Genomic DNA, 27,744 nt, shown 5'->3' with positions numbered 1-27,744 from the left:
CTGAAGAGCCTGGCCGGGGCAAAAATCCCGGAGGCTCCCGGGCGGCTCCAGGGCTGCGTTTTCAGTGCACGGTTTTGGCGAGTTTAATGGAAACCATACGAGGGGTTGCCGGGAACCAGACCAGCTGGCTCCCCGGGAATGTATTTAACCCAACCCGGGCCTAAAGCACAAGAACCATCACTGGGAGGGCTTTTGGGGGTGGGGGCAGGGGGCGGCTTTCTAGATTATCTTTCCTGTTCCTCAGAATCATAAAGAGGACGGCGTCGGTGGGCGGGAGGAAGGTGGTGCGGCCGGCGCTGCTCCTCCCGCGCTCCGAGGAGCGCAGGGGCCGGAGCCCTCCCTCCAGCGCGCGCCCGCCGGGCGGGGAGCGGTGCGGGGACACGCGGAGGCGGCGGCCGAGCGGGAAGAGGAAGCCGGCGGGCGCGGAGGCGGGCCGTGGGCGGGGAGCCGGGGACGCGGCGCCTCCCGAGCGAGGCGGGCGGGAAAGGCCGCGCCCCCGCCGCCCCCTCCCGCGGCCGCGGCGCTCGGAGCGGCTCCGCGTGCCCGCTGTGTGCCCGGGCGGCGGCCCCGAGTGCGCACGCGCCTCCCGGGTTCCCTGACGCCGCGGCCCGCGAGCGTCTCGGGGCCACAACACCGTGTCTGCTGTGCTTGCAGAGACGTGCCGTTCCGAGCACTTATTTAAAAGGAAAAGTCAACAGTGATTATAACAACTTGCGTCCCCCTCCTCCAGTGAAAAAGGAAAAGGCTGAGAGAGAAAGGCGTCTGCACCCCAGCGAGGTGCCCGACGGAGCCCGTCTGCGGGTCCGGATGCTCCCGGCCTCCTCAGACCTCGACGTCGTTACCAAGCGAACTCCGGGCCTCCCTCCGGCTTTGTGGCTTCGTTTGCCACCTCAGCTAAATGACGCTAACTGTCGTCCCCGCCATAATCGGAGTATCGATCAGCTTCTGAGTCTTGGGACGAGCCAACCTTGCTTTCAGAATCACATTGTCCCTGAAGCTGGAGAAAAAATGGCCTGGTTGTCAACACTCGCTCATCCGCAAAGGTCACTTTTTCCACAGAATTGGGAATTAAATTGCCTCTTCCTAACCAGACATCACTCATGGGCCGGCGTGGGGATCGTTCCTGCGTTTTCCTCCATCTCTGTGAACCTTCCTACCTCTTACTTTGTGTCTGTGTCAGGAAGGCCAGGCCAATAAGCAGGAGAGGAAAAAAGGCAAGAGCTCCTGGAGCCACTGCCCTGCCACCGCTGCTCGGCTTCCCCTTAATCGTCCTTTAGCGCCAAGACCCTCCTCCCCAATTCCCTAACATGCTTTTACTTTAGTACAGACATTCTTGGGTCTGAATTCTCCGCTTTCCAGTTTTACACCGTGAACTTCTTCTAGATAGGACCCAGGAATATATATATATTTAGAGGATTGTTAGCAAGGGCACTACACACCAAGCAAATGCTTTTAAAAGAATATTGTTAATGATGGTTGAAAATTTCGTTCAATTCCTACTTGCTAATCCAGGAATTTATTTTTTACATCTCAGTGTTTTTCTACTCCCCCCCAAATATAGCACCTGTTTAAAAATATTAAGATTTGCCTTGTCTCATAAATAAAAAGTCATGATTTATTTTTTGGTCAGGACTCTAGATCCAAGGTTTCCCGGTATTAATTGTGTGTAGGGTTTGTGTGTGCATACGTACTTTTAACCTGTTATTGCATCACAAAAACAGGAGCAGGATGTAATATCACTTTTTTGTCAGGAATTGTTGACTTAAAAGAAACGACTGTGAGTATAGAGAATTCACTATAGGGGAGGGGTCCGGGAAGTACCTTGCAGAGAACAGCTGTGGGCACGGATTGGCAATGGAATTGCTTGGCACCAGTACAACTCCATGCAGCAAGAGGGATTGATTTATTTAACAATCGTTAATGATTCTCCCAAGCAACTCCCCAGGATGCCACCAGCATTTCAGGAAATCATCTCCCATTCCTAGAAGTAGGCACCAACCAACCCTACACTGAAGGGAAGTCTCTCGCTGCCCACACAATACAATGTCAGTGGACCACACAACTTCAAATGCCCCCAAATAACTTCCTGCACAGCAGCCTCAGCAATGCCTTCCTGTGCTTGAAATGCTCCCTGAGGAAGTTATCAGGTCCTAAAGCAGGAAAGTCAAAAATTTCTGGAAGGCCACCATTAAAATAGACTAGTTGCCTGGGCCATTCAATGCGGGCCATCCAACACTGTCCCGTTAGCTAAATGTATCAGATTGGCTAGTTGATACCCATAGACCAGCATTTCTAAAGTGAAATGTCTATATAACTGGTGGCTGCTTTGATACTTGAATTAGGTGGTATTTGAGTAACATTAACATTTTTTATTTTAAAGGTCAGGTTCTTTTTTTTTTTTGTAATACACATAACTAGCATACCAAACCTGTAGCATCACAAGTATAATTACTTAGGGTAAGTCTGAGTTTTTAAAAAGTCAATTTAAGTAGAAATCTTAATACACAAAAATAATAGGATAGCAAAAATAGTTGTGACTTTTATAATAGATGAAGTAAAGTCAGTAGGGTACATGAAGAAACCAGTTTTTACTCTTTCAACTTATTCTCTAAGAGTCTCTGTCAGAACATAAAAAGAATTCCATTTTAACGTTCTGTTAAAAATTAGTGGGTTTTGACTAAATCTGAGGCAAGACAGAGCCTCTTGTCTGGAGGCAATAGCAGAAGGAGCAAGGACAGTAGAGATACTGGGTGGCAGGACAGGCTCACAGGAAAGGTGGGTCCAGGACACTGGGCACCCAGGCTGGGTCCCTGGCAGAGAAGGACAATCTGAGAACTTATTGCTTTTTCCACAAGAGGCAGAATTCAACAGCTCACTGATATCATGGATGAAAATGTGGGTAGTACAACAGAAATTCCAATTCTCATAATCCTCTTTGAGGCCTGTATCCAAAATGACTGGAGAGATACGTAAAAAACTGTTCATGATGCTTTAAGGAAGACTGTTTATCTTATCAGAACAGCCCAACTTTTCACCTGATTATAAATTAGGGAATACTTGTATACCAACTGTAAACTTACACATGCCACCAACCCTCCACTGCCATGCAGAGTTACCTGGAAGCCCACTTATTGACTCTCCCCAAATGACCACTGTTGGATGACAAGTGAAGAGATTCTTACACCCATTAGGAAGTTTTTCCCTCGTCGACTGTAGTTTATCAGGGTTTCAAGTGCTTGTTTTTTAGGTCTCACACCTAGGGACAAGAGACGGCCAAAGCGCTTGTGGTAAGCATAGCCTACCATGGTATGAATAAATGAAATTTACTTACATTCCAAACACTTTTTTTTTTCGTCCTTTTTTGTGACCGCGCTCAGCCAGTGAGCCAACGGGCCATCCCTATATAGGATCCGAACCCGTGGCGGGAGCGCTGCTGTGCTCCCAGCGCCGCACACTCCCGAGTGAGCCACGGGGTCGGCCCCCAAACGCTTTTATTAAATCAATAGTTCCCAACCTTTACGTATACACCACCCCCACCTCTGCCACCACCACGACCTCCTCACAGATATATTTTTTTAGGGCTGCTGTGGAGTGACAAATGTCTCTGTTGGATTTCTCCCTCCTGTTACCTCTGCATCCTACCTTCATTACTGTTAGGAGACAGAGAATGAATTAACAAGATGGGTGACAGGAGGGAGGAAGCAGAAATGCAAAAGGATTTTGTGATTCCTTCGATGGCCTCAGACTCTGGAAGGTATGAAAATAGATGAGGATCATGATTAAGATGAAGGCAGAAAATGGATATAAAGTAATGGTTTAGGATGGGGCTTACATGATTTTTTATAATTTGGAGGTGCCCGAGAAAAATCATCAAAACACCAAATTTGGTGTGCCTATAAAAAGAAATGACAGAAATAAATACCAACCATTTTCACAATAATAGAAATCTAATAAAATTCCTTTTCTGGTGTTGTTCACCTCCCCCCCATTCAAAAGGCACTTTGAAACTGCTATCAAAAGCCACTGTGATAACAGACAATACCAGTACAATGGAAAGACAAAACTGGGGAAAGTATTTATAAAGAACAGGATAAAGAGTACAAACCTAATGTGAAAACAGCTTATGCAAATAAAAAAGAAAAAGCTAAACACCCTAATAGAAGAAAAATGGGCAAAGAAAACATACAGTCAATCCTCTTTATTCATGGATTCTGTATTTGTGAATTCATCTACTTGCTAAAATTTATTTGTAACCCCAACATCAATACTGGCAGCCCTTTTGAGGTCATTCGTGGACATGCACAGAGTTGCAAAAATTTGAGTCACCTAACATGCACGGTCCCAGATGAGGTCCAACAAAGCAACAAAGCCGCCTTGTTTCAGTTGTCATTCTGTGATCAAGTATCCTTTATGCAGTCTATCTAGTGCCACATTTGCCACGTTTGTATGCTTTTTGTTGGTGATTTAGCTGGTTAAAATGGCCCCAAGCATATCGCTGAAGTGCTGGCTTCATTCAGGCATGATTTTCAGTGCTTTTGGTTATGAGTTAAATGTTAGTAAGTTAACATATATTAAATCAACTGTCTTTAAACAGAAACATACATAAAAACAAAGTTACATACTGATCAATTGACAAAAATGTTGTGACTGGAAGCTCTCAGGAACCTAACTTTATACTTCTCCTAGGAGCAAAGGTTCAGTAGTCCTTAATTCAGTGTTCATGTCAACTTTACAAAACGTAACTACTGTGAATAAGGAAAATCAACTATAATTCATGAAACTATAATTCATAACTATAATTCATGAAACTATGAATAACTAATAAGCATCAGAGAAAATGCTCAATCTCACTAATAATCAAAGAAATGAATTTAGAAAATTGAAATATTTTTATCAAATTGAAAAACATTATTTTGTAAAGCTAATGTTAGAAAGGATAGGTGCTCCCATAGTACTGTTGGGATATGAGGCCAATTTTTTGGAAGGCAATTTGGCCATATATAAAATAAGCATACTTTCTTACCCAAGAATTCTTCCTAGGGGAACGGACCCTGAAGAGATGATTTTATAGTTGCAAAAATGTGTGCTCAAATTTTACTTATCACAGCATTGTTTATAATAGCTATAAATCTGAAAAAACCTAAATGCCTGGTGATATGGGATTTTTTTTTTTTTTTTTTTTTTGTCTTTTTCGTGACCGGCACTCAGCCAGTGAGTGCACTGGCCATTCCTATATAGGATCCAAACCCGCGGCAGGAGCGTCGCCACGCTCCCAGCGCCGCACTCTCCCGAGTGCGCCACGGGCTCAGCCCGATATGGGATATTTTTAAATTGTGATATGTTCAATCAATGAAATACTATGTATCCATTAAAAATGATGACAAATAATTATGTTTATTAACACTGAAAGATATCCATGAAAATATTGAGGGATAAAAGTAGATTACAGAGGACAGTATCCGGTATAATCTCAGTGTCCACACAATACACTGTGTGAGTGTGCATGTGTCTTTATATGTACATAAGTATAGAGAGACATTTGTAAGGAAGTTCACTAAAATGTAAACAGTGAATATTCCTGGGAGGAAGAAAACAATTTCAGATGATTTTTACTTTTGTTTCTATTTCTCTGTATTATTTGAAAGTTACAATCAGAGAAAAGCTGTTTTTGTTTTTAACTGCCAGTCTCTTACGTATAATTATTGCCTTGCATGTGAAAGAAGAACAGGTGGTGACTATGCTAAAAGTACAGCGTCATCAGTTATTTGCAATTGGTAACCTTGGTTATTTCTGTATCCCCATCACCTAATAGAAAGATGCACACATAATAAAGAGTCAGAAATAAGTGTTTGATGAATAAGTATTATTAAAACTAATTCCAACTCTTCTTAGTTTGTTTTTTTATGAATAATATGCAGTGTGCAATCATTTAAACTCTCTACTTCTAAACGGTCACTGGGAAATGTCAGACTTACCACTCCGTGCTTGACATCAAGTGACTTTTCTAAAGGACCTGGTTATATCAGGGAATAATCTTGCATACAAATGAAGAGGGCAAATCAGGATTAAACCCAGTGATAGAATAAAATTTCTTATACTCCCAATTAGGCTATTACCAACCGACTTTACACACATTACTCATTTTCCTTTAGCATCTGACCAGCAGAAAAGCAGGAGTCAGTCAGGTAAGGCAAACTGTTACTGAAAGTTAAATTTGTAGTAAAACTTTTGGAGCTTTTGGGAGGAGTAAACATTTTTATGTCTGGAACATTCTTCTGTGATACACAGCTTACACTCTTAGAATCAGAGGGAACCAAGACTATGCTAAAATTCCAGGGCGATAAATTTCTCTTAAGGCCTTGAGAAGCTTGGGTGTATTTTTTATTGAGGCATAACTTACATACCGTAAAATTGACCCACTTTAAGTGTACAGTTCAATGATTTTGAGTAAATTTACCAAGTTATGCAACCATCACCCTAATCTGGTTTTACAGCATTCTCATCACCCCAGTAAGATCCCCTCAGGCCCATTTATAGTTAATCTCCTTTCCTACCACCAGCCCCAGAAAACCAGTAATTTACTTTCTTCTTCCATAGATTTGCCTTTACCAGACATTTCATATAAATGGAATCACACACTATGTGGTCTTTTATGTGTGGCTTCTTTTACTTAGTATAATGTTTTTGAAGTTCACTCATGTTGTAGTTGTTTTAGTATTTTGTTCTTTTTTGTTGCTGCATAGTATTCTTTGTGTGAATATACCAGATTTTCTTATCCATTCACCAGTTAGTGGACATTAGGGTTGTTTCCAATTTTGGCTTCTACTCTATGGGTACTGCTATGGTGAACTTTCATGTGCAAATCTTTATGTAGACATATGTTTACATTTCTCTTGGGTAAAAACCTAGGTATAGAATTGTTGGATCCTGCGGTAAGTTTATGTTCAACATTTAAAGAAACTGCCAAAGTGTCTTCCAAAGTGTCTGTACTATTTTATATCCCCACCAGCAATGAATGAAATTTCTGGTTTCTCCACATCCTCAACCAGCATTTGTTATTGTCTATCTTTGTGATTATAGCCATTCTAATGGACCTGAAGTGGTATCTTATCGTGTTTTTGATTTGCATTTCCCTAATGACTAATCATGTTGCATTCTCTGGTGTATTTCCATTAAAAATAAGAAATGCTGAAAGGGGTTCTTGCTTGGCATAACATGATAGGGTCTGGTCATTAGTTAGGGATGAATCAAAAGAGAGGACTAGCATTTGTCAAAAATTGTTATTTGTGCTATTTTATGCTGATGGAGTTTGGATGTATTGTCCTCCCAGAATTCATAGGAAATTTGGATCCCCAGTATAGCAAGTTTGAGTCATGGGAGAGGATCCCTCATGAATGGATTAATGCTCTCCCTGGGGGGAGAGGGGGACCTGAGTGGGACCTCGCTCTATTAGTTCCCACAAAAGCTGGTTGCTTAAAAGACCCTGGCACCTCCTCTCTCTTGCTTCCTCTCGCCATGTGATTGATTATACCCACCAGCTGCCTGTCATCTTCCGCCATGAGTAGAAGCAGCCTGAGGCCCGCACCAGATGCAGCTGTCCCAGAATTGTAAGCCAAATGAATCTCTGTTCTTTATAAATTACCCAGTCTCAGGTATTCTGTTACAGCAACACAAAATAGACTAATGCATATGCTGATAAACTTTTTTAAAACAAGGTTTCTTAAGCCAGACTCAAAGAACTTGACAATTATTTAGCTAGATTCAAGAAAAATTCATTTTTTTATAGCTACAGTGAAAGCAGATGGATAAAAAGTTTATTCTGCACAAGCAGCTCTGATTGTTCCACTGTGTGTAAATTCTTAGCCTTTCAAAGCTCTATAAGACTTCTATAAATTCCATAGGCTTAACTAGCTTTTTGACACTCCTTTCTTTCAAGAATTACACTGAATAATCATTAATTAGTAAGTGATGTGATTCCATAATATTAAAGTTTTACAGAAAGTAATTTTGAGGCATTTGATGAATTATGGGGAAAAAAACAAACAGACAATAGAATTTGTGCTAGACCATAGCATCAGGTATTTGCACATTTGTGTCTTTTAGCTAAACTTGGTCATTTTTCTAACTGAGCTAGAAATGTCTCTCATTTTCTTTAATCTGTTTATGGAGAGGAACACCAGTAAGCTGACATATGTTGGAGTATGGTTAGCTAATGAGTTTTCTTTGCGAGTTTACAGTTGACAAAATAGAGCCCACAGTGCAACTTGACCTTGGCAGTTTCAGCTCGCCTTTTAATTAAGGGCATTTAATGTTACCCTAATTTGCTAGTGTCTATCCACCCCCCTGTTTCCACTTCCTAGTCCTAGAACCAAATCGGGCAATTTTGTTGATGAAACTATCTTAGTAACTGCCAACAAATTCTACTTTTAGATATTAGATCCTTAAATGTTGTGCCAACCCTGATGGAATGTTACAGGTATTTTGTTTTGAAAGTAAATTACCAGGAAAGCAAGTGTAGGCTTGTGAGCACGAGCTCTTGCAGAATCAGAGAAGCTCAAGTTTTGAAGTGTTCTTCTAGATCTTCTATTCTAATCATTTAGTCCACCTGCTGGGTGTCTGTCATAGTACAACTGTCAGCCTTATTTGGAATTCAGTTTTCTTCTAATAGATTGAGGATAATATGATCTCCCATCTACCCATCTCTGAGTTCCTTGAAACTTTGAGTTCCATGAAATGAAGGTTCATGAACACAAAACATAATGTTGGAAGGTGAAGATAAGCTGTTCTCCATCTTTTCTGAGTGCCGTGGTCTTAACCTGCGTGTACACAAAAGAGAAGAATTTAGATTAAACATTAACAACTTAACCTGCAGTCCACGGACACCCTGGAATGATCCAAGTTGTGTGCATTGTGGGCTTGTATAAGTGTCTTTAAGGATATTTTTCTGGAGATAAGGCCCAGAGCTTTCATCAGATTTTTTAAGGTGCCTCAAAAATATAAGCTATTACTGTCTTAGAAAGTCATTAACCATTGGGATTGATTACAAAACAAATCTCTTTCCTGACATATTTTTAAGAATAAGACATTCAGTGGTCTGAATATTAGATAAAAATTACTCCATTAATGTTAAATTTGTTCAGTGTGATAATAGTACAAGGGAACTTCAAAAAGTTCATGGGAAAAATAGAATTAAAAGATAGTACGAATCTTTCCATGAATGTTTTGAAGTACCCTCATATTGTGGTTATATAAAAGAACATTCTGACTCATAGGAGAGACATGCTGAAGTATTTAAGGTTATACTGTTACGATGTCTTTAATTTACTCTCTGTAGTCCAGCAAAGAAGTATATAAAGGTATCAGTATGTAGACACTGAGCAACAAATGTAGCAAAATGTTAACAATTCATGAATCTAGGAGAGAGTAGGTGTATTGATTGTACTGTTTTCAACTTTTCTATGGATTTAAAAATTTTTTTAAATTGTGAATAAAAGAATAAGGCATTCATTTATCTGCCTTAACTTCATAATTATAAGAAGGCAGTGGCTATTATCATATTTTAGATGGCTAAAGCCAGGCACAAAAAATTTAGAAAAACCAGCCAGCAGCATTCCAAATTACATTTAAGCTCTAACTAAGGACAAACCTAAACATGCTTCACCTTCTTCCTGTATTCCCCCCATGTAACTCCAGCCCATCTCATAGGCAGACACGTGGTCTGTTCATATAAGCCCACGAAAATCAGCATAGTGCCCACTGTAGTGCTATCTTTTAAGCTCACAGGCAAAATCAATTGCAACCACCTCCTAGTTGATGTTCTGCTTGAACAGTAAAGTGCACGCAGTAACAGATGGCATCTTGTGACCTTCTTAATAACAGGCTTGGCTGCCAATGTTCCCTTGTGTCCAGTCTCTGCAGGGAATTTGGAAACTGTTGCCTTACACTTGAATATTTTCCGGCAAACACATTTAACCATTTATTAGTCTGTTTCCTAGTTTAAAATAGAGAGAGAGAGCAAAACAAAACAAAATAAAATTCCCAACACTAGGAAGGGACATTGCTATTTCCTGAGCCCAGAGGCCCATGCTGGGATTCTTTGGGGTACGCTGGCAATCATCCAGCATAGCTGTCACTTCCAGCATGGAGAGGACTTCAACGGCAGGCAAAGTGCTTATCACTCCACCTAGAATTATTGGTGGCCAATGTGATCTTTATTAGTTTCTGTAGTTTAAAAGAAATGTATGCATTTCTCACAGCAAGGCATACAAATTAGCCAGAAAACAAATCACAACATGAGAAGGTCCCTTTGCTGTGACAGCCCACTGGGAGTGAATGCAGAACCCTGTGGTGAACAAGGCTTGTTCTAAGTCACCTTGTTCCCTTCGCTGCACACCCTGGGCACTGGTGGCTGTCACATTCCACAGGGAGGTGGGGGAGGATGGGGAGGGTGGTGATTAGGTGAGGCAGCAGCCTGCCCTCTGACCTCTACCCCTCACTGTCCCACAGGGGCAGCTTTTGTTCGCTGGCAATGGAAGGCAAACAGAGGTGGTCCTAGGGGAAAACAAAGGAGGTGTTTGTGCCAAAGCCTTTTGGAGCCTTCTTCTCCTCTTGACAGAAAGGACCCATAGGGCACGTACCAGGAGGGAAGTAGTCAAATCAGTCCCTGCCAGGCAGCAGGTGTGGGGCGATGGGTGCAGAAGGGCAAGAAGAACGTCCCAGGCATATATGGCGGGAGGGGAAAGTGCATTGCCTTGGGTCGTAGAAACACTCAGTTGACAGCGTAATGTTGTGCAGAGTCAGACACAGAAAGGGACATGAACTAGGTCTCCTTGTGGGAGGAGGGGGGAGCAGGTGGGTTTCATTCCTGGGTATCTCCCTGTAGAGCTGAGGGGGACGTGAGAGGCTTCCTGTTGGCTCCATGTCTAGACTGCAGAAAAGAGGAGGCCTTGGAGAGGGGGAGTTCCCCCTACACCTCTTTCTGGGAAGAGCTGGCCTGAGTGTGAAGAGGCCTTAACTGAGGAGCTATGAGCCTCTCCCTGGAAAGCTGGGGACAGGTTGCCTGGTTTGGCTGCCATTTGCCCCATTAAGATCGCATCCCACGGCTAGCCTATGGTCCCTTTCTTCAGCAGACTAGAAAACCTGTGGGGAAGCCCTCAATGCAGGCATGCCCTAACCCATCTGCTTCCACCTTATCTCAGGGGCCCCAACCTCCAGGAGCAATAAGTTTTGGAAATGATCCAAAACAGCACAAGGGAGCACAGGCCTGAGATGTGATCAAAGCAAAATCAACAAAGGTTGGAAGCCACAAGCCACCCTCATTGCTAAGAAATGGAAGATCCTTCCCCTGCCTCTGCCTCAACTCCTCCCACAGGCATTAGCCATTCTCCTGCTCTCTTTCCTCTTTCCCCCTCACCCCAAATCACATTTGCCATCACTAGTTTATACCACTCATGCATATGTGTCAGATTTGGGGTTTGCCTATTACAGAATCTGGCTGGGTGATAGAAGAGTGTGTATAACTATAATCATGTGCATGTGCCACAGTGCCAGGTGCTATTTGTTCACTCTATTTTTAAAGTATTGCAAGTTTAGGGGCCACTGCATAGGATTCTAAAGGCTACCATTGGAAATACAAGTTTTTCAAAAGTTGCTTCTATAAGCTACATTCTAATTTTTGAAAGTAATTTATAAATTGCTTTTTGGAAAACAAATTATAAATAAGGAACTGCCTCTATAGGGAAGTATGTTGTGGGAAAGAAAAAGCCAACGATGAAAGACCCATAAAAATCATTGTTCGACAAACAATTATAGGACATCAGGTTTGTGTTGAACCCTGTGCCAGGTGCTGGGGTTACAAGGAAAAACAAGATAGACAAGTTCTTCCCCTCATAAAGCTTATGTTCTAGAAGGAGAAAGAGAGAATAAACAAGTAAATAAATAGAAAAATACACAGAAAGCAAAGCAGGTACTAAGATAGAAATTAAGAGAAAGGGAGAGAGAACTTATTTTAAACATGGTAGCCAGGAAAGGTCTCTTTGAATAGGTGACATTTAAATTCAGACCTGAAGGACCTGAAGGATACAGCTCAGCGGAGCCAGGATAATTGTGTTCCAGCAAAGAGAACAGCACATGTAAAGGTCCTGAGGTAGGAAACGGCTTGGCATTTTCAAGTTACTAAATGAAGCCAATATAACTGGAACAGAGTGAGCAAAAGTGGGAGGAGTATGAAATGAAAAGCGGAAGATATTCTTGCAAGACCCTGCAGAACTTGTTAAGGAACTAGGATTTTATTGCAAGTGTAATAGGAAACAGAGAAAGGACATTGTCTTGTGCATGCATTAAGATCCCCCTGTGTGGAGAATGAGTTGGGTTGGTAAGACATGACTTACGGTGTAATCCAGTGAGTTCTTGTTGCTTTTTGAAGTCTCTCAAGGTTTCAAGATAGCTTCAAGGAAGAAAAATGTAGTAGTGAAGGAGTAGGAGAAAAAGAAGGATGTTAGAAAAGGACACAATACTCTTGGGATTATATTACAAACTGTATGCATGCTACCTTCTTAGACCTTTATTTGGTTCTTGTCAGTATGCTCCTAAACATTGTCATCCTTGTAAAAAGCAGAATACCATACAAGCAGTTCCAAGTAGCAGCTTCAGAGACTTGGAATTTGTTGTCTGCGGTTAGGAAATATCCCAAGGGCATCTCACACATGTTATTACATATGAGCATTGACGTGGTCAGATCATATAAACCCCCCTCCCAGTACACATGACATCTCCAGGAACAGCAAAAATGAAAAAGGCAAGAGTACTCTTTTGCAAGGTTAGCTTTGGCTCATCCCAGGGCAAGACAGGTATGGAGCTGAGAACAAGAGAAAGAAAAGGGATGGCCAGCAAGAGCTGCCCTGCTGTGTCACAGTCTGCCCTCTACTATGCTCTCCATAAAGTGGCTTCTGCTGGACAGATGCTTTTTAATTAAACAAAACTTGCCAGACTCTGTCTTAGCACAGTGTAAATGGAGAGAAAGTTGAATTAACAATTTGTTTTATTGTGGTTTTACGATACTTGATTTTTATTAGCTATGGCTTTGTTCTTCTTTGAATATGAGAGGTGAGCATATGATGGATCATAGTAAGGAACCAAGTCAGAAAAACTACAACCATATCAAACACTTGCAGAGAAGGTTAACATTAATGCAAAAGGAAAACCTTAATGTAGGAAGAGCAAATATGAGTGAACTTTTCGAAATACAGTTGTGAAAATGAATTTGAGAACATTTTCACCATGATGATTGTGAATAACACATAAAAACAGCCCATCTGATTTGTCTATTTATGAATGGATGTTACAAAGGGACAATCAGTAGACCAATGTCCACGAGGGATGAGCAAAGTTAAGTAGTTGGCTTGTATTGACAATTTGATCTTTGGCTTCATGTTTTAACTCCCTTCATTTGGGGCTTCTAGCAAAATTAAAGTTGATAATCCAAAAATGAGACATGGAAATGAAAAAGAAGCACACGGAGAATTTATCACTGGGGCAAATTAAATAATTCTGCCTTGATGTACTGTCACCTCTTTATGAAGAGAATAGCTATCAATTATATGGAGATAACCATTTGAGGAGAATGAAAAAGGCAACACGGGCAAATTAATGAGTCATTGTTATGAATATATACACTTATGTGATTTCTACCTTTTCTCCTACCAATACTTTCCCATAAAAATTGGAGAGGAGATAGGAAACTAAAAAGTAATACTTACGGTAAATTATTGCTTTTGCTGCTCATGCTACCACCCCTCAAACGCTCCTATCCCTCCAGCTGCAGGACGGCTCAGCCGCTCTGGCAGGCCAGAGGTGATTAGCAGGGTTAATCAGAATTCTGAAGGGCACAAATAGCAATAAGAATGTAATAGGATTGTACTTTGCGCTACTCAGATCAGATGCACTGTCACCTTAACTTACTATGAATGATGTGATCAGACTGTTTAATTTCCCCTTCCCTATTTCAAACTTGTCTCCATGCTATATGGTGTGTTTCAATTTTATGTTCTTTACTGCAAGGGGAGAAAGAAAGTCTTTCCTGATTTTAACAATAGCACAAATAGTTGTTCTTTCCTCTTACTTCATCATACCATAGAGAAACAAATAAAGTCCATTTTAAATGTACTACTCCCATAAAGTCAAATTTTATTAGGTAAACCAGCAGAATAATGGTCATCCAAGGCAACCATTAAAAACCTTTAACTCCATTAGTTAGGAAAACCCCATAAGGCTGCAGGATAACTCTTTCCACCATCCACCCCCCACTACACACACACACACACACACACACACACACACACACACACACACACACACACACACACATTAAAACTTTAAAATACTACAGTAAACGGGCAAGCATTACCAGAATATTTTTATAAAACGCTAAAAATCCTAATTTAAGAATATAATCATTAGCCTTATTAAACCTTCAAAGAGTCAGCCCTGAGAAATGAAAATTAGATGGGAAAAACCTATTGGGTTTCCTCCTCAAAATCAGAGTGTGTGGCAGAATGGCCAGCTGTTCCCTTCCATACTACACAGTTGTTGCTAGGATGTGAATGTCCAGCCAAGGAATCCATTTCTGAACTCTCTGGCATCACACTGGAATGTGGGCATAAGTGACGCAAGTCACTTCCAGGCTGAAGTGGTGAAAGAACATGTGTGATTTCCCTACCCTTCATCCCCCACCTGCCAGATGGAGACAAAGGACCCGAGGGCCCCAGGGGGTGGTGGAAGCTCAAGAGGAAGTCTGTGCCCCTAAATCACGACATGGAAGGTCTGCCTGCAGAACAGCCACTTTGGCCTTTCTATGAAGAAAAAATATAGTTTATTGTGTTAAGCAACTGGAATTTGGAGGCTTATTTATTACAGCAACTAGTGTTAACTTAATTTAACTAAAACCAGGTGGAGGTGGCTATAGATTGGTAAATATAGTTTATTATTTGATTGTTTATAGTTTCAGTTTCTCTTTTTAGTTGTTTGTCATACTCAGTAAAGCTCAAATTACATTACCTAGAGCTCAAAGCTGTGGAGGAAATTACATTTTGGGACTAATATGAAGGAGAGAAATTTTTGCCCTGGAATAACTGTCATTTTTTAAGAGCAATATATCCAGAGTGGAACATGGTCACTTTCTTGCTAAAGACATCTTGCCTTTATTAGGAAAATGGAAATCATATGGATTGTAATCAAGAACCTAAAAGTAGGAGAGTGATGTCAGTTAGATGGTGTGGTGGGATAGGAGTGTTCTGCTGTCATCTTTCTACAGAAGCATTGATATTGACAACCTCCTACAGATGGGAGGACCTTCGTGGCAATCTGGGTGTCTAGTGGAGACATTCTACCACACTGTTGGAGTAAAAAATCCAAGAATATATACATTGAAGCGAGTAAGAAGAACAGCTTCATTTTACCCACATCACCCCTCCTGCAAGGCAGCACAGCTCAGTGCCGAGAGAGATCTCCTCAGCCCGTGATTTCTTCCATGTGAGAAACTAAGAGCCTAGTAAGTAAGCACCTGCTCTTCCAGCCATTCAAGACACTGCCTAAGAGGCTCACTTCTTTCTCACTCAGCTCAGACTACTGAGGTGATCAGTATAGCTGAGTGGCTGAGGTAGGCTGGGAGCAGGGAAGGGAGGCAGTGGGGGACTCACAGAAACTAGGGATTGGAACTCAACAAAGAGCCATGGATTGTGATTGTACTTACTGCTTCATGCGTTCATCAGGAAAGCTACCCATCAGCTGCTTGGGATGCCTCAGCTGTAGACCAGCCCAACTGGCCCATGGGCACCCCCAATGCTCCATGTGCATCACTACCCACCACCATGGCTGGTTCCCCACATGTACTCCCACAGATAGTGAGTGCAAGCCACTGAAGATGGCATGCAAAGACAGATAGCCCAACTCCACGGGATTCAGAGAAAGCACACAAATTTGAGCATTTCAGGGCACCACTCTAGGGAGAATAATCAGGAGGCTGTCAGCATTTGGCCTGGCTTTGTGGAATTGATAGCAGACATACAATCTTAAGACTTCCCCTGAAGAGGAAACAAGACAGATGGCATGGGAGCAACCATTCTGAGAGAGCCTCAGAATCACTAGTAGAGCTGACAGGGAAAGTTGTTTGTATCCTGAAGTCATTCTGTAAAGACTTCAAATCTTCAAGTGCAAAGACAGCAACTCTTCAAGAATATGAAGATTCATGGAAATGTGACACCACCAAAGAAATGCAATAATATTTCAGTAAACAACCTCCCAAAATAAAGACCTATGAATTGCTTGACAAAGAATTCAAAATAGTTGTTTTAAGGAAGCACAGCAAGCTACAAGAGAACACAAAAAACCTCAATGAAATTAAGACAATACATGAACAAAACAAGTTCAACAGAGACAGAAATAAAAATAAAACAAACAAAAGACATTGGCCAGAGGATACAAAGTAGCAGATACATAAGATGAACAAGTCTATATATCTTATGTACAACATGAGAACTATAGGTAATAAAATTGTACTGTATGTGGCATTCATGCTGAATGGACAGATTTCCCACACACACAGAAGGGTAACTACGTGAGATGAGGCATATATTAATTTGCTTCATCATAGTGACCTTTTTACTATCTATATGTATCCCATAACATCATGTTGTATACCTTAAATATACATGATAATTTTTATTTTTTTAAAAAAATGGAAATTCTGGAGCTGAAGAATGCAATGAATTAAAGAATGCAATAGAGAACATCAACAATGAACCTGATCAACCTGAAGAAAGAATATGCCTTTCAAAGACAGGTCATTTGAAATTATTGAATCAGGGGAGAAAAGAAAAAAAATATGAAAAGGAATGAGGAAATCCTGCAGGATATGTGGGACACCATCAAGAGCACTAATATACAGATTAAGTTGGTGCCAGAAGGAGAAGAGGGAGAAAGGGGAAGAAAGCTTATTTAAAGAAATAATGGCTAGAAACTTCCTAAATCAGAGGAGACACATGAGCATCCAAGTATATGAAGCTCAAAAATTTCCAAACAGATTTAACTCTAAGAGAACTTTACCAAGACACATTATTACCAAACTTTGTCAAAAATCAGACAGGTAATTTTGAAAGTAGTAAGAAAAGAGACTTGTCCTGATCTTAAATTATATTACAAAGTTATAGTAGTCAAAACAGTATGGTACCGGCATAAAAACAGACATATAGACCAATGGAACAGAATAGAGAGCCCAGAAATAAACTCATGCATATATGGTTAACTAATCTTCAACAAAAGCACCAAGAACACACAATGGGGAAAGGATAGTCTTTTCAATAAATAGTGTTGGAAAAACTGATTATCTACATAATAAAGAAAGAAATTGGGCCTGGCAGGTTAGCTCAGTTGGTTAGAGTGTGGTGTTGTAACAATAAGGTTGAGGGTCAGATCACCATATTGGCCAGATGCCAAAAAAGAAAAAAGGTAAAAAAAGAAAAGAAAGAAAGAAATTGGACCCTTATCTTACATCATACATTAACATCAACTCAAAATAGATAAAATACTTAAATATAAGACCTAAAACCATGAAACTCCTAGAAAAAAACATGGGGGAAAGTTCCTTCACATTGGTCTTGACAATGATTTTTTGATACAATATAAATAGCACAAAAAATTAAAGCAAAAATAAACAAGTGGGACTATATCAAACTAAAAAGTTTTTGCACAGCAAAGAAAGCAAACAATAAAATGAAAAGACAATCAATAGATTAGGGGGAATATTTGTGAACCATATCTCAGATGTAGGGTTAATATCCAAAATATATAAGGAATCTGTACAACTCAGTAGCAAAAAAACAACCTGATAAAAAAATGGGCAAAGGACTTGAATAGACATTTTTCCAAAGAATACATATGAATGGCCAACAAGTACATAAAAATGTGCTCAACATCATTAATCATTAGAAAAAATGCAAATCTAAACCATAATGAGACATCACACAAACCTGTTAGGATGACTATTATCAAAAAGTTGAAAGATTAACAAGTGTTGGTGAAGATGTGGTGAACAGGGAACTCTTATGCATAGTTGGTGGGAATGTAAAATGGTACAATCATTATAGAAAACAGTATGGAATTTTCTCAGAAAATTAAAAATAAAATTACTATATGATCAGCAATCCCACTTTTGAGTATATATCCAAAGGAAATAAAATCACTGTCTTGATATCTGCATATGTGAATTTCAGCATTTCACCATTATTCATAATAGTCAAGATATGGAAACAATCTAAGTGTTCTTTGCTGAATCAATGGATGAAGAAAATGTGGTATATGCATATGATGGAATATTGTTCAGCTTAAAAAAGAAGAAAATCTTGCCATTTGTGACAACATGGATGAACCTGGAGGATGTTATACTAAGTGGAAGTAGCCAGGCAAAAAAAAAAAAAAGACAAATACTGCATGATCTCACTTATATATGAAATCTAAAGAAGTCAAAGTTATAGAAACAGACAATAGAATGCTGGTTACCAGGGGCTCTGGGGTGATGGAAATGGGGAGATGTTCACCAAAAGGTACAAACTTTCAGTTATAAGATGAATAAGTTCTGGAGACCGAATATACAGCATGGTGACTATGGTTAACAAAAATATTTTTATACTTGAAATTTGCTAAGAGAGTAGATCTCAAGTGTTTTCATCACACACACACACACACACACACACACACACACACACACACACACACACACACACACAGTAACTATGTGAGGTGACTGATATGTTAATTAGCTTAATTGTGGTACTCACATCACAATGTATACATATATCAAAACATCATGTTGTACAACTTTAATATATACAATTTTTATTTGTTAATCATACTTCACTGAAGCTAGAAAAAAAAAACACGGAAAGTTAGAAATACAACAACCTTGGCAAAGTGCTCTGCAAAGAAAAACTGACCATGTTGCACTTACCTTTAACATCTGTAGTCTCTGGACTACCAGCCTGGTAGAGCAGAGAATTGAAGGCAGAGCTGTTTGGCAATGACATCCTAAGAAAGCAAGTAGAAGAAACCAGTTTATAAGTTTATAACTTTATGAGTTTATAAATCACATGCAGCCTATGCACTTACCTTTCAGTTAATTTCTTAAACTTTCACTGCTTCTCTTCCCCTCTTGCCACACTCCCAATCATAAAGCCACACTCCCATTAAATCAACACAAGTTGGATTTTCTCACTGTCTTTAGTGATTTATTCTCTAATTTGTCATAAAAGGGTAAAATTTTCAACTTCTGTGCATAAAAATTTCGAACATTAAGTTTATAATTATTTCAACAGGATTTATGAGTGTTTCTCTAGGGAGTTGTTTTCAAAATAAGATAAGTGCTATGAACGGAATAGAGAAGATTATAATAATTATGCTGGTTTTCAAATAAAATTTAAAACTTAATAGCAGTCTAGAGACCATCACTGCTCTCAAGGACTATCAAGGAGATGGGAGTAGCCAAGTTACAATGCACAAATCCTACTGTTCTTGCCTAGGTTCTGCAGTTTCCCTTGAATACATTCCTCAGATTTTTGCAACACCTTTGGTTAATTCCCAGTGTTTTGAAAAAGTTGATTTTGACAATTTTTGCAAGGGATGGATATACAGAGTTATACTGAAGGGTGGATATGTCTGCATTCTAAAAGACCTGCTCCCCACAAATGTATTTAAAAGTTATTATTGTGATAAAAATTTACCATTTTAGTCATTGTTAAGTGTACAATTCAGTGACAGTAAAAACATTCACAATGTTGTGCAACCATCACTATCACCTATCTCCAGAACTTTTTCATCAACCCAAACAGAAACTCTGTATCCATTAAACAATAATTCCCCATATCCCACTCCTCCAAGCCCCTGGTAAACTCTATTCTACTTTTTTATCTCTATGAATTTGCCTACTCTATGGACCTCATGTAAGTAGAATGATACAGCATTTGTCATTCTGTGTCTGGCTTCTTTCACTTTGCATAAAGCTTTCAAGGTTTATCCATGTTGTAGCATGTGTCAGAATTTCATTCCTAGGCTGAATGATATTCCATTGTATGTATATACCACATTTTGTTTATCCATTCATCTGTCAGTGGACATTTGGGTTGTTTTCACATTTGGCTACTGCTTTCACAAGTCTTATATATCATATTTTACTTATTATTCAATCTAAATTTTTTTAGATTTTCACTATGATTTTATTTTAACACATGGGTTATATAGAATGTATTGTTAAATTCTTTAATATTTGGATATTTTCTAGTTTTTTTGTCATTGATTTCACTTTTTAATGGCATGACATATGGTCAGGTTTTGAAAATATTACATGTACTCTTGAAAAGAATGTATGTGTACATTCTGCTGTTGGTTGGTCCAGTACTCTAGGTATGTCAATTAAATTTGCTGTGTACTTACTAATTATTTGCTTGTTCCATCATTTACTGAGAGAGGTGTGTTAAAATGTTTAATTATGATTGTGGATTTGCTTATTTCTCCTTTTAGCTCTTTCAGTTTTACCTCGTAAGCTTGAAGACTATGTTATTAGATGCACATAAATTTTGGATTGTAATTTCCTCCTATTCAGTTGACTTTTCTACTGTTATAAAATGTCTCTCTTTAATCCTAATAATATTTCCTGCCTTCTGAACACCCAACCTAAAGAAACTCTCCTCTCTACCTTCTCCCCCTTTTGCCCCAATTATTTTGAGTTTTTTTTTTTTTAAGAGCAATTTCAGGGTCACAGCAAAATTAAGAGAGAGGTTCAGGGATTCCCCATATACCCATTGTCTTCACATAATAATAGTCTCCTCATAATCAACATTCCCTCACAATAGTGGTACTTTTGTTACAACTGATGAATCAATATTGACACATTGATTATCACCCAAAGTTCATAGTTGACATTAGAGTTCACTCTTGATAGGTGTGTAGTAGTTTAATTTGCATTTCCCTGATAACATCTGTCCTGAAGCATCTTTTTATATGCTTATTTGCCATTTGTATATCTCTTTTGGTAAGGTGTCTGTTAAAAATTGGTCCTTGGCCCATTTTTTAATTGGGTTGTTTGTTTTCTTATTCTTGGGTTTTAAGAGTTCTTTATATATTTTGAATAAAAATCCTTTATCAAATGTACATTTTGCAATCTTTTCTCCCTGTCTGTGTCTTTTGATATTGTCTTACTCAGAGCAGAAGTATTTAATTTTAACGAAGTCCAGCTTATCAATTCTTTCTTTCATGAATCATGCCTTTGGTGTTGTATGTAAAAAGTGATCATCATACTCAAGGTCATCTAAGTTTTCTCCTAGGAGTTTTATAGTTTTGCATTTTACATGTAGGTGTATGATCCATTTTGAGTTAACTTTTGTAAATGGTTTATGCCTAGATTCATTTTTATGCATGTGGATGTCTAGTTTTTCCAGCACCATTTACTGAAAAGACTGTATTTGCTATATTGTATTGCCCTTGCTCCTTTGTCAAAGATTAGTTGACTATATCTATGTGGGTCTATTTCTGGGCTCTCTGTTCTGTTCCATTGATCTATTTGCCTGGGCTTTTGCCAATACCACACTGTCTTGATTATTGAAGCTTTATAGTACGTATAGAAGTTAACTAGTGTCAGTCCTCCAACTTTGTTGTTCTTCAATATAGTGTTGGCTATTTTTGGTCTTTTGCCTATAAACTTTGGAATGGCAGAATTCTGTAGTTTGAGTGCTCTCCCAAAACTGACACTGAAACTTAATCCCCAGTGTGGTGGTATTGAGAGGTGGGGCCTTTGGGAGGTGATTGGATTGTGAGGACTATGCCCTCATGAGTGGATTAATTAATTCACAGATTAATGGCTTAATGGATGAATGGTTTATCATGGGAGTGGTACTGATGGCTTTATAAGAAGAGCAGGTGAGTATGTTAGCATGCTCTTGCTTCCTTGCCTTATGATACCCTGTGCTGCCTCAGGACTCTGCAGAGAGTCTCTCACCAGAGAGTCATTGCCAGATGTGCCCCCTGGACCTTTGACTTCCCAGCCTCCAAAACTATAAGAAATAAATAAATTGTTTCTTTATAAATTACTCAGTTTCAGGTATTCTGCTAAAAATGACAGAAAACAGACTAATACAGAAAATTTATTGATACCCACAAACTAACTTGCTAAGATTTTGATTAGGATTTCATTGAATTTATAGACTAAGTTTGGAAGAACTGACATTTTGACAATATTGAGTTGTCTTCTCCATGAACGTGGAACATCTCTCCATTTGTTTATTTCCTCAATTTCTTTTATCAGAGTTTTGTAGTTTTCTTCATATAGATCTTGTACATATTTGTTAGATTTATACCATAGTATTTCATTTTGGGGGGTGCTTATGTGAATGGTATTGTGTTTTTTATCCCAAATTCCACTTGTTCATTGCTCATATATAGGAAAGCAATTGACTTTGTATATTAACCTTGTATTCTGCAATTTTGCTGTAATCACTTAGTTCCAGAAGTTTTTTGGCTAATTTATAAAGATTTTCTACATAGATTATTATATTATCTGCAAAGACAGTTTTATTTCTCCCTTCCTAATCTGTATAGTTTCTTTCCATTTCTTGTCTTATTGAATTAGTAGGGCTCTTTTCTTTTTTAAAAAATTAATTTTAGAACACTTTGATTAACAGAAGTATTATAAATACAGTATATAGAGTTGTCATATACCCCGTACCCAGTGTCCCCTATTATTAGCATCTTATATTACTATTTTATATTTGTGACAATTAATAAACCAATGTTGACACATTTTAACTACAGCCTATACTTTATTTAGATTTCCTCAGTTTTCCCCTAATGTCCTTTTTCTGTCCCAGGAGCTCATCCAGGATACAACATTACTTCTAGTAGTCATGTCTCATTAGGTTTCTCATAGAAGGGACAGTTTCTCAAACTGTCCTCTTCTTCACAACCTCGACAATGTTGAGGATTAATAGTCAGTTGTTTTGTGAGATGTCCCTCAATTGGCACTTCTCTGATATTTGTCTCATGATTAGATGAGGGCAATGTGTTTGGGCAGCAAGACCACAAAAGTAAACTTCCATTCTCATCACATCATATCAAGGATGTCAATATGGTTTATCATTTTCAATATTAACCTTAATCGTCTGGCTTGAGGTAGTATTTGTCAGGTTTCTCCACTGCAAAGGTACTTTTTTTCCTTTCCATAGTAATGAAGAAAGTCACTATGCACAGCTCACACTTAAGGAGTAGTGAGTTAGGCTTCACTGCCTTGAGCATGAAAAGACTTATCCTTTCTCCCCTATTAATGTACTTACACCAGAATAGACTCATGGATGCTTATTTTGTACATTGGGTTATAATGCAATACTACTTTATTTTGTTGTTCAAATTTTTTCATCTTTGACCATTGGGAGCTCTTTCAGTTGGCTCCATTATTGTTTTCTGTTTTGTTTTGGCTTGATTTTGGTTTCTGTGTATTTGGGGGGGTGGGGGGGGTTGTGGCACTTTTGTACTTTCTGGTACTACAAGATGCTCCAGGCTCATTTTGTATATCTCCTACCCCAGTCTGATAATCAGCTATTTCTCCAAGGAACCCTGGTTTCTTTTACTGGAGAATAGTATTAGAAACCAAATTCTGGGCACCAGAACTGCTATTTGTTAGAACGTATTGCTTCTAGGCCCTCTTTCCTGACAATGCATATTGATATGGGCTAAGCTTAGTGACTTTCTCCCAAAGAACAAGGAAATATATGTGTGCACACTAACCTGTGCATAGACACATATCTATAAATATCTCTATATGTAACCATCTACATGTATATTAAGCTAAACATGAGTTCATACTAATATATCCAATTCTAATCCATTACCACATGGACCATCCTAGCTTCTTCCCCTTGCTTATTGTGAACCTTCCACTCCAGCAGCAAGCAACCTGGCTCCCACCATCTGCCACCCATTTACTTATTTGTTCAATTCCAGTATATGTGCATAGTCATTTCAAGAATTGTTACCCCAAACCCCATGGGAAGCAACTTCATCAACTGCAGTACAGTGCTTATGTCCAGTTCCTGCAGCCTTTCAGTCTTATAAACTCCACTCATTTCCAAAGTTACTTAGAGCAGCACCTTATTCCCACACCCCCTTCAGTGAGGTCATTTTGCACATTTGTAATACATTTAGATTCCTTTATCACATTCTGTATTTCATCCTGGGATCCCTCCTAAATAATTTTTAAAACTTTGCATATATTAAGATTTACTCTTGTGCTGTAAAGTGCTATATGTTTTAACATATTTAATGTCTTGCCTTCACCATTACAGTGACATATTCACTGAACTGAGAAATCCCCATGCATCACCTATTCAACTCTTTCCCCATCCCCTGGTAACCACTGATGTGTTTACTGTCTTCATTTTGCTTTTCTGGAATGTTGTATAATTAAAATCATACAGTATGTGACTTTTTTCAGACTGGCTTCTTTAATTAGAATCTAAGAATTTATCTATGTCTTTTCATGCCTTGGTATCTCATTTATTTTTATTATGGAATAATATTTCATTGTCTAGATGTACCACAGTTTGTCTATCCATTCATCTGTTGAAGGACATCTTGGTTCCTTCTAGCTTTTGGTCATTATGAAAAAAGCTGCTATAAATATTCACATGCAGGTTTTTTGTGAACATAAATTTTAAAATTAGTTAGGTAAACACCTAGGAGCATGATTTTTGGATCATATAGTAAAACTATGTTTAATTTTGTAAGAAACTGCCACTCTTTTTTTTGTTTTTTAACAAAGCTCCCTATTTGTTTCCTTCAAAGCACAGATCATTTATGTTTCTTTCTTTTTTTTTTTGTCTTTTTTGTGACCGGTAAGGGGATCGCCACCCTTGGCTTGGTGTCGCCCGCACCGCGCTCAGCCAGTGAGTGCACAGGCCATCCCTATAAAGGATCCGAACCCATGGCGGGAGCGCCGCTGCGCTCCCAAGAGCTGCACTGGCCCTAGTGCGCCACGGGGCCGGCCCCATGTATGTTTCTCTCGTGATTGTTTCTGTCACCAGACTATAAGCTCCATGAAGACAGGAGCTAAATATGTTTTGATCACTGATATAGCCCCAACATCTGGTCTAAGACCTTACACATAATAGGACATTAATAAATATTTACTTAATAAAATGAATTAATGGATAAACAAAGCATCAAGACTTAATAATTTATACTTGACCAAATCCCTGTCTTAGGAATCCAAAATGCATCTCTTCCCTTGGCAGACAACTAGGACTGACACGAATATTCCATAATTGCTTAAGTTCCGTACAACACTAATCTCCATTCTCTCAATGCAGAATCCTTCCTTTTTCATGTTTATGAATTTTACATATTTGCTGTTAAAATTGATTCAGAACCAGATGATCAAGACTTCTATCAAGTTCCTTGAGTCACACAAAATGGGTATTCAACGTATGTGGTGAAAAAAAAGTACTGTTTTGCATAGTTTGATATTTTCCTGACAACACTTTTTAAATGGTCAATCATTTTATATTTTGTTCCAATAATCTCTCTTGGACCATGTTGATTTCATAGCAGTGTAAAAATGTCTGTCTATAGCCTTACAAAATTTTAAACAGCTTTTGCTCAGAACTTAAAAAGACATTTGTCCTTGTAGCTACAATTAACCACAAAAAAGATTTAAAACAAAAGCAAATTTAGAATATAACCAATACTTTCAAAATGAGCTTAATGTGCCCTTCATCTTCATTTATAACACTTGCTTCTTCTTTGCTTCTAATAGAATAAGCAATAGTTGTGCAAAGACGTTTCAGAGGTTCCAAAAAATAGATAAACCTCACAAGCTTGTGCTCTTTTGTGGTTTGCGATGTCACAGAGTGCCTTGGTTGGAATGATTCACATAATGATCACACTCTGAATAGGAAACAAATTCAAAGTTCTGTACATTTTTACCAGATGTTATATTTCTTCCTTTTTCAGGGTTATTAAATACGTTTTTTTCTACTCTGGTGAATAGATCTATTTGGATACCAGCTTTCAAACACTACGTATTTTCAGAGAGGACCCCAGCAGTACTCCAAGACTCCTTATCTGGTCAAGAGGTGCCTCAAATATCACAGAATTAACAAAAGGACTTCCAAAGCTAAGTGAAGTGTCAACACACTTGAGAGCTATTAAAAATGCAGAGACTGTAGTTTGTTGGAATAAACTAGACAAGGCACCCAATTGAAAAGTACTTTGGAGACATTTTAGCTTTAAGCACTTTGTTTTGATGATTCGGAAAGACTTGGAAGGCAATGTAACTAATATTCATTAGGGTATTATGTGGGTTATTCCTCACATTTGAAGTTGGAGCCAACAGTCCAGTAGATTTTCATAGAGATTTCCAGAATTTGGATAAGATATTTACCAATTAACATACACAGGGACAGACTTCGTAACAAGTCCTCACATTTTTTCACATTCCCACTCATACTATCAGTTTCAAACTCACGAGCTCCTTGCAGCTCCCTGGTAGCGTCTGGGGTTAATGCTGCTTTACTGTCATGCACACTCTCCTCCATGCATTGTGCTTTTCTAGTCTCCACCTCACCTGCCTTCCCAAACCAGCTCCCCAGAAACCTGCTTCACCAAGATCTTTCCAGAAATACAATACTCCCTCCCTCACCACAGACACTGATAAAATCTTCCCTCATGCTGATTATGTATTTCTGTAGTTGCAGTTACCTATCAAACTGAAATTAATTTTTTTTTCTTTTGGGCGGCTGGCCAGTTTGGGCATCTGAACCCTTGACCTTGATGTTGTGAAATTAATTTTTGACTGTGGGCCTGTCATAGGGCCTGGCTTACAGTAAACACTCGGAAAATGTCTATTGGCCCTCAACACATGTGTGGGTCGATAACCACAGGTGGGAAGTGGAGGATGACTTAGTCCACTTCCTGCTCTGAGCAAACTTTTAAACTCCTGAAAGTAGAAAAATTACACGAGAAACAAAGTAAAAGTCTCAGGATTGCCTCTCGAAGAGAACACAAAATATCCACAGTTTAGTCACATGTGCATATTCACATCCTTTCAGGAGTATATGTAATTTTAGGAATACTAAATAGAAATAGAGAATAGGATCATAATTTCAGCTGGTAACTATTTAGCTCTTTTCCCCGCTGCCATTCACACAGGGAAATGTACAGGGTTGAAGTCTGTGAAGTCTCCCAGGTTCTGCAATACCCTCTTTCCTCTAAGAGCACTCTTGTCTATTTATAGTGACATATCCAGGTGCAAAGCACAAAGAAATCTTACTGTTTATACCCAGGCTCATGCTGTCCTGCTCTAAAAGAAAACCAGCTGCATGTGGACTCATCCAGTTGTTTTTTCCGGTAACAGCCCGAGTACGTCCTCACAGAAGAATCGGACCATTGGGTCTCCTTCCTCCACGATGCTCCTGCCTTGTGTCTGATCAGATCAGACTCTTGAGAAGTAAGAGGGCTAAAGGGCCGAAGAATTTGTGGAGTCAAGTAGAAGTGTGACATAGCTATGGATGGCCCTCTCTGAATGACAACTTTTCAAGCCCTCTGCATAATGAAAATTAATTTCCTTTCAGTAACAGGAAGCAATTGACCCGGCTCACCAAATGTAGTTAACTCCCACAGTTCACAGAGTGCAGGAGCTTAACTGTCTTAGAT

At 39.1% G+C, this 27,744-nt stretch overlaps 1 protein-coding gene across 1 annotated transcript; it reads right to left on the bottom strand.

The window, feature by feature from the left end:
• Nucleotides 1-160: 160 nt before the first annotated feature.
• Nucleotides 161-27,591, bottom strand: C9H4orf51 (chromosome 9 C4orf51 homolog). Its single transcript, XM_063107485.1, is given in 9 exon segments — nt 161-673; nt 769-818; nt 910-997; nt 3,183-3,256; nt 3,833-3,893; nt 5,976-6,011; nt 6,013-6,034; nt 18,997-19,077; nt 27,362-27,591. Coding segments are annotated over 9 exon segments (1,155 nt in total).
• Nucleotides 27,592-27,744: the final 153 nt, after the last annotated feature.

The sequence above is a fragment of the Cynocephalus volans genome, chromosome 9, assembly GCF_027409185.1.
Source record: "Cynocephalus volans isolate mCynVol1 chromosome 9, mCynVol1.pri, whole genome shotgun sequence".
Classification (NCBI taxonomy): Eukaryota; Metazoa; Chordata; class Mammalia; order Dermoptera; family Cynocephalidae; genus Cynocephalus; species Cynocephalus volans.
The sequence above is the reverse complement of the archived record's forward strand: the minus strand, read 5'-3'. Positions and strand labels throughout refer to the sequence as shown.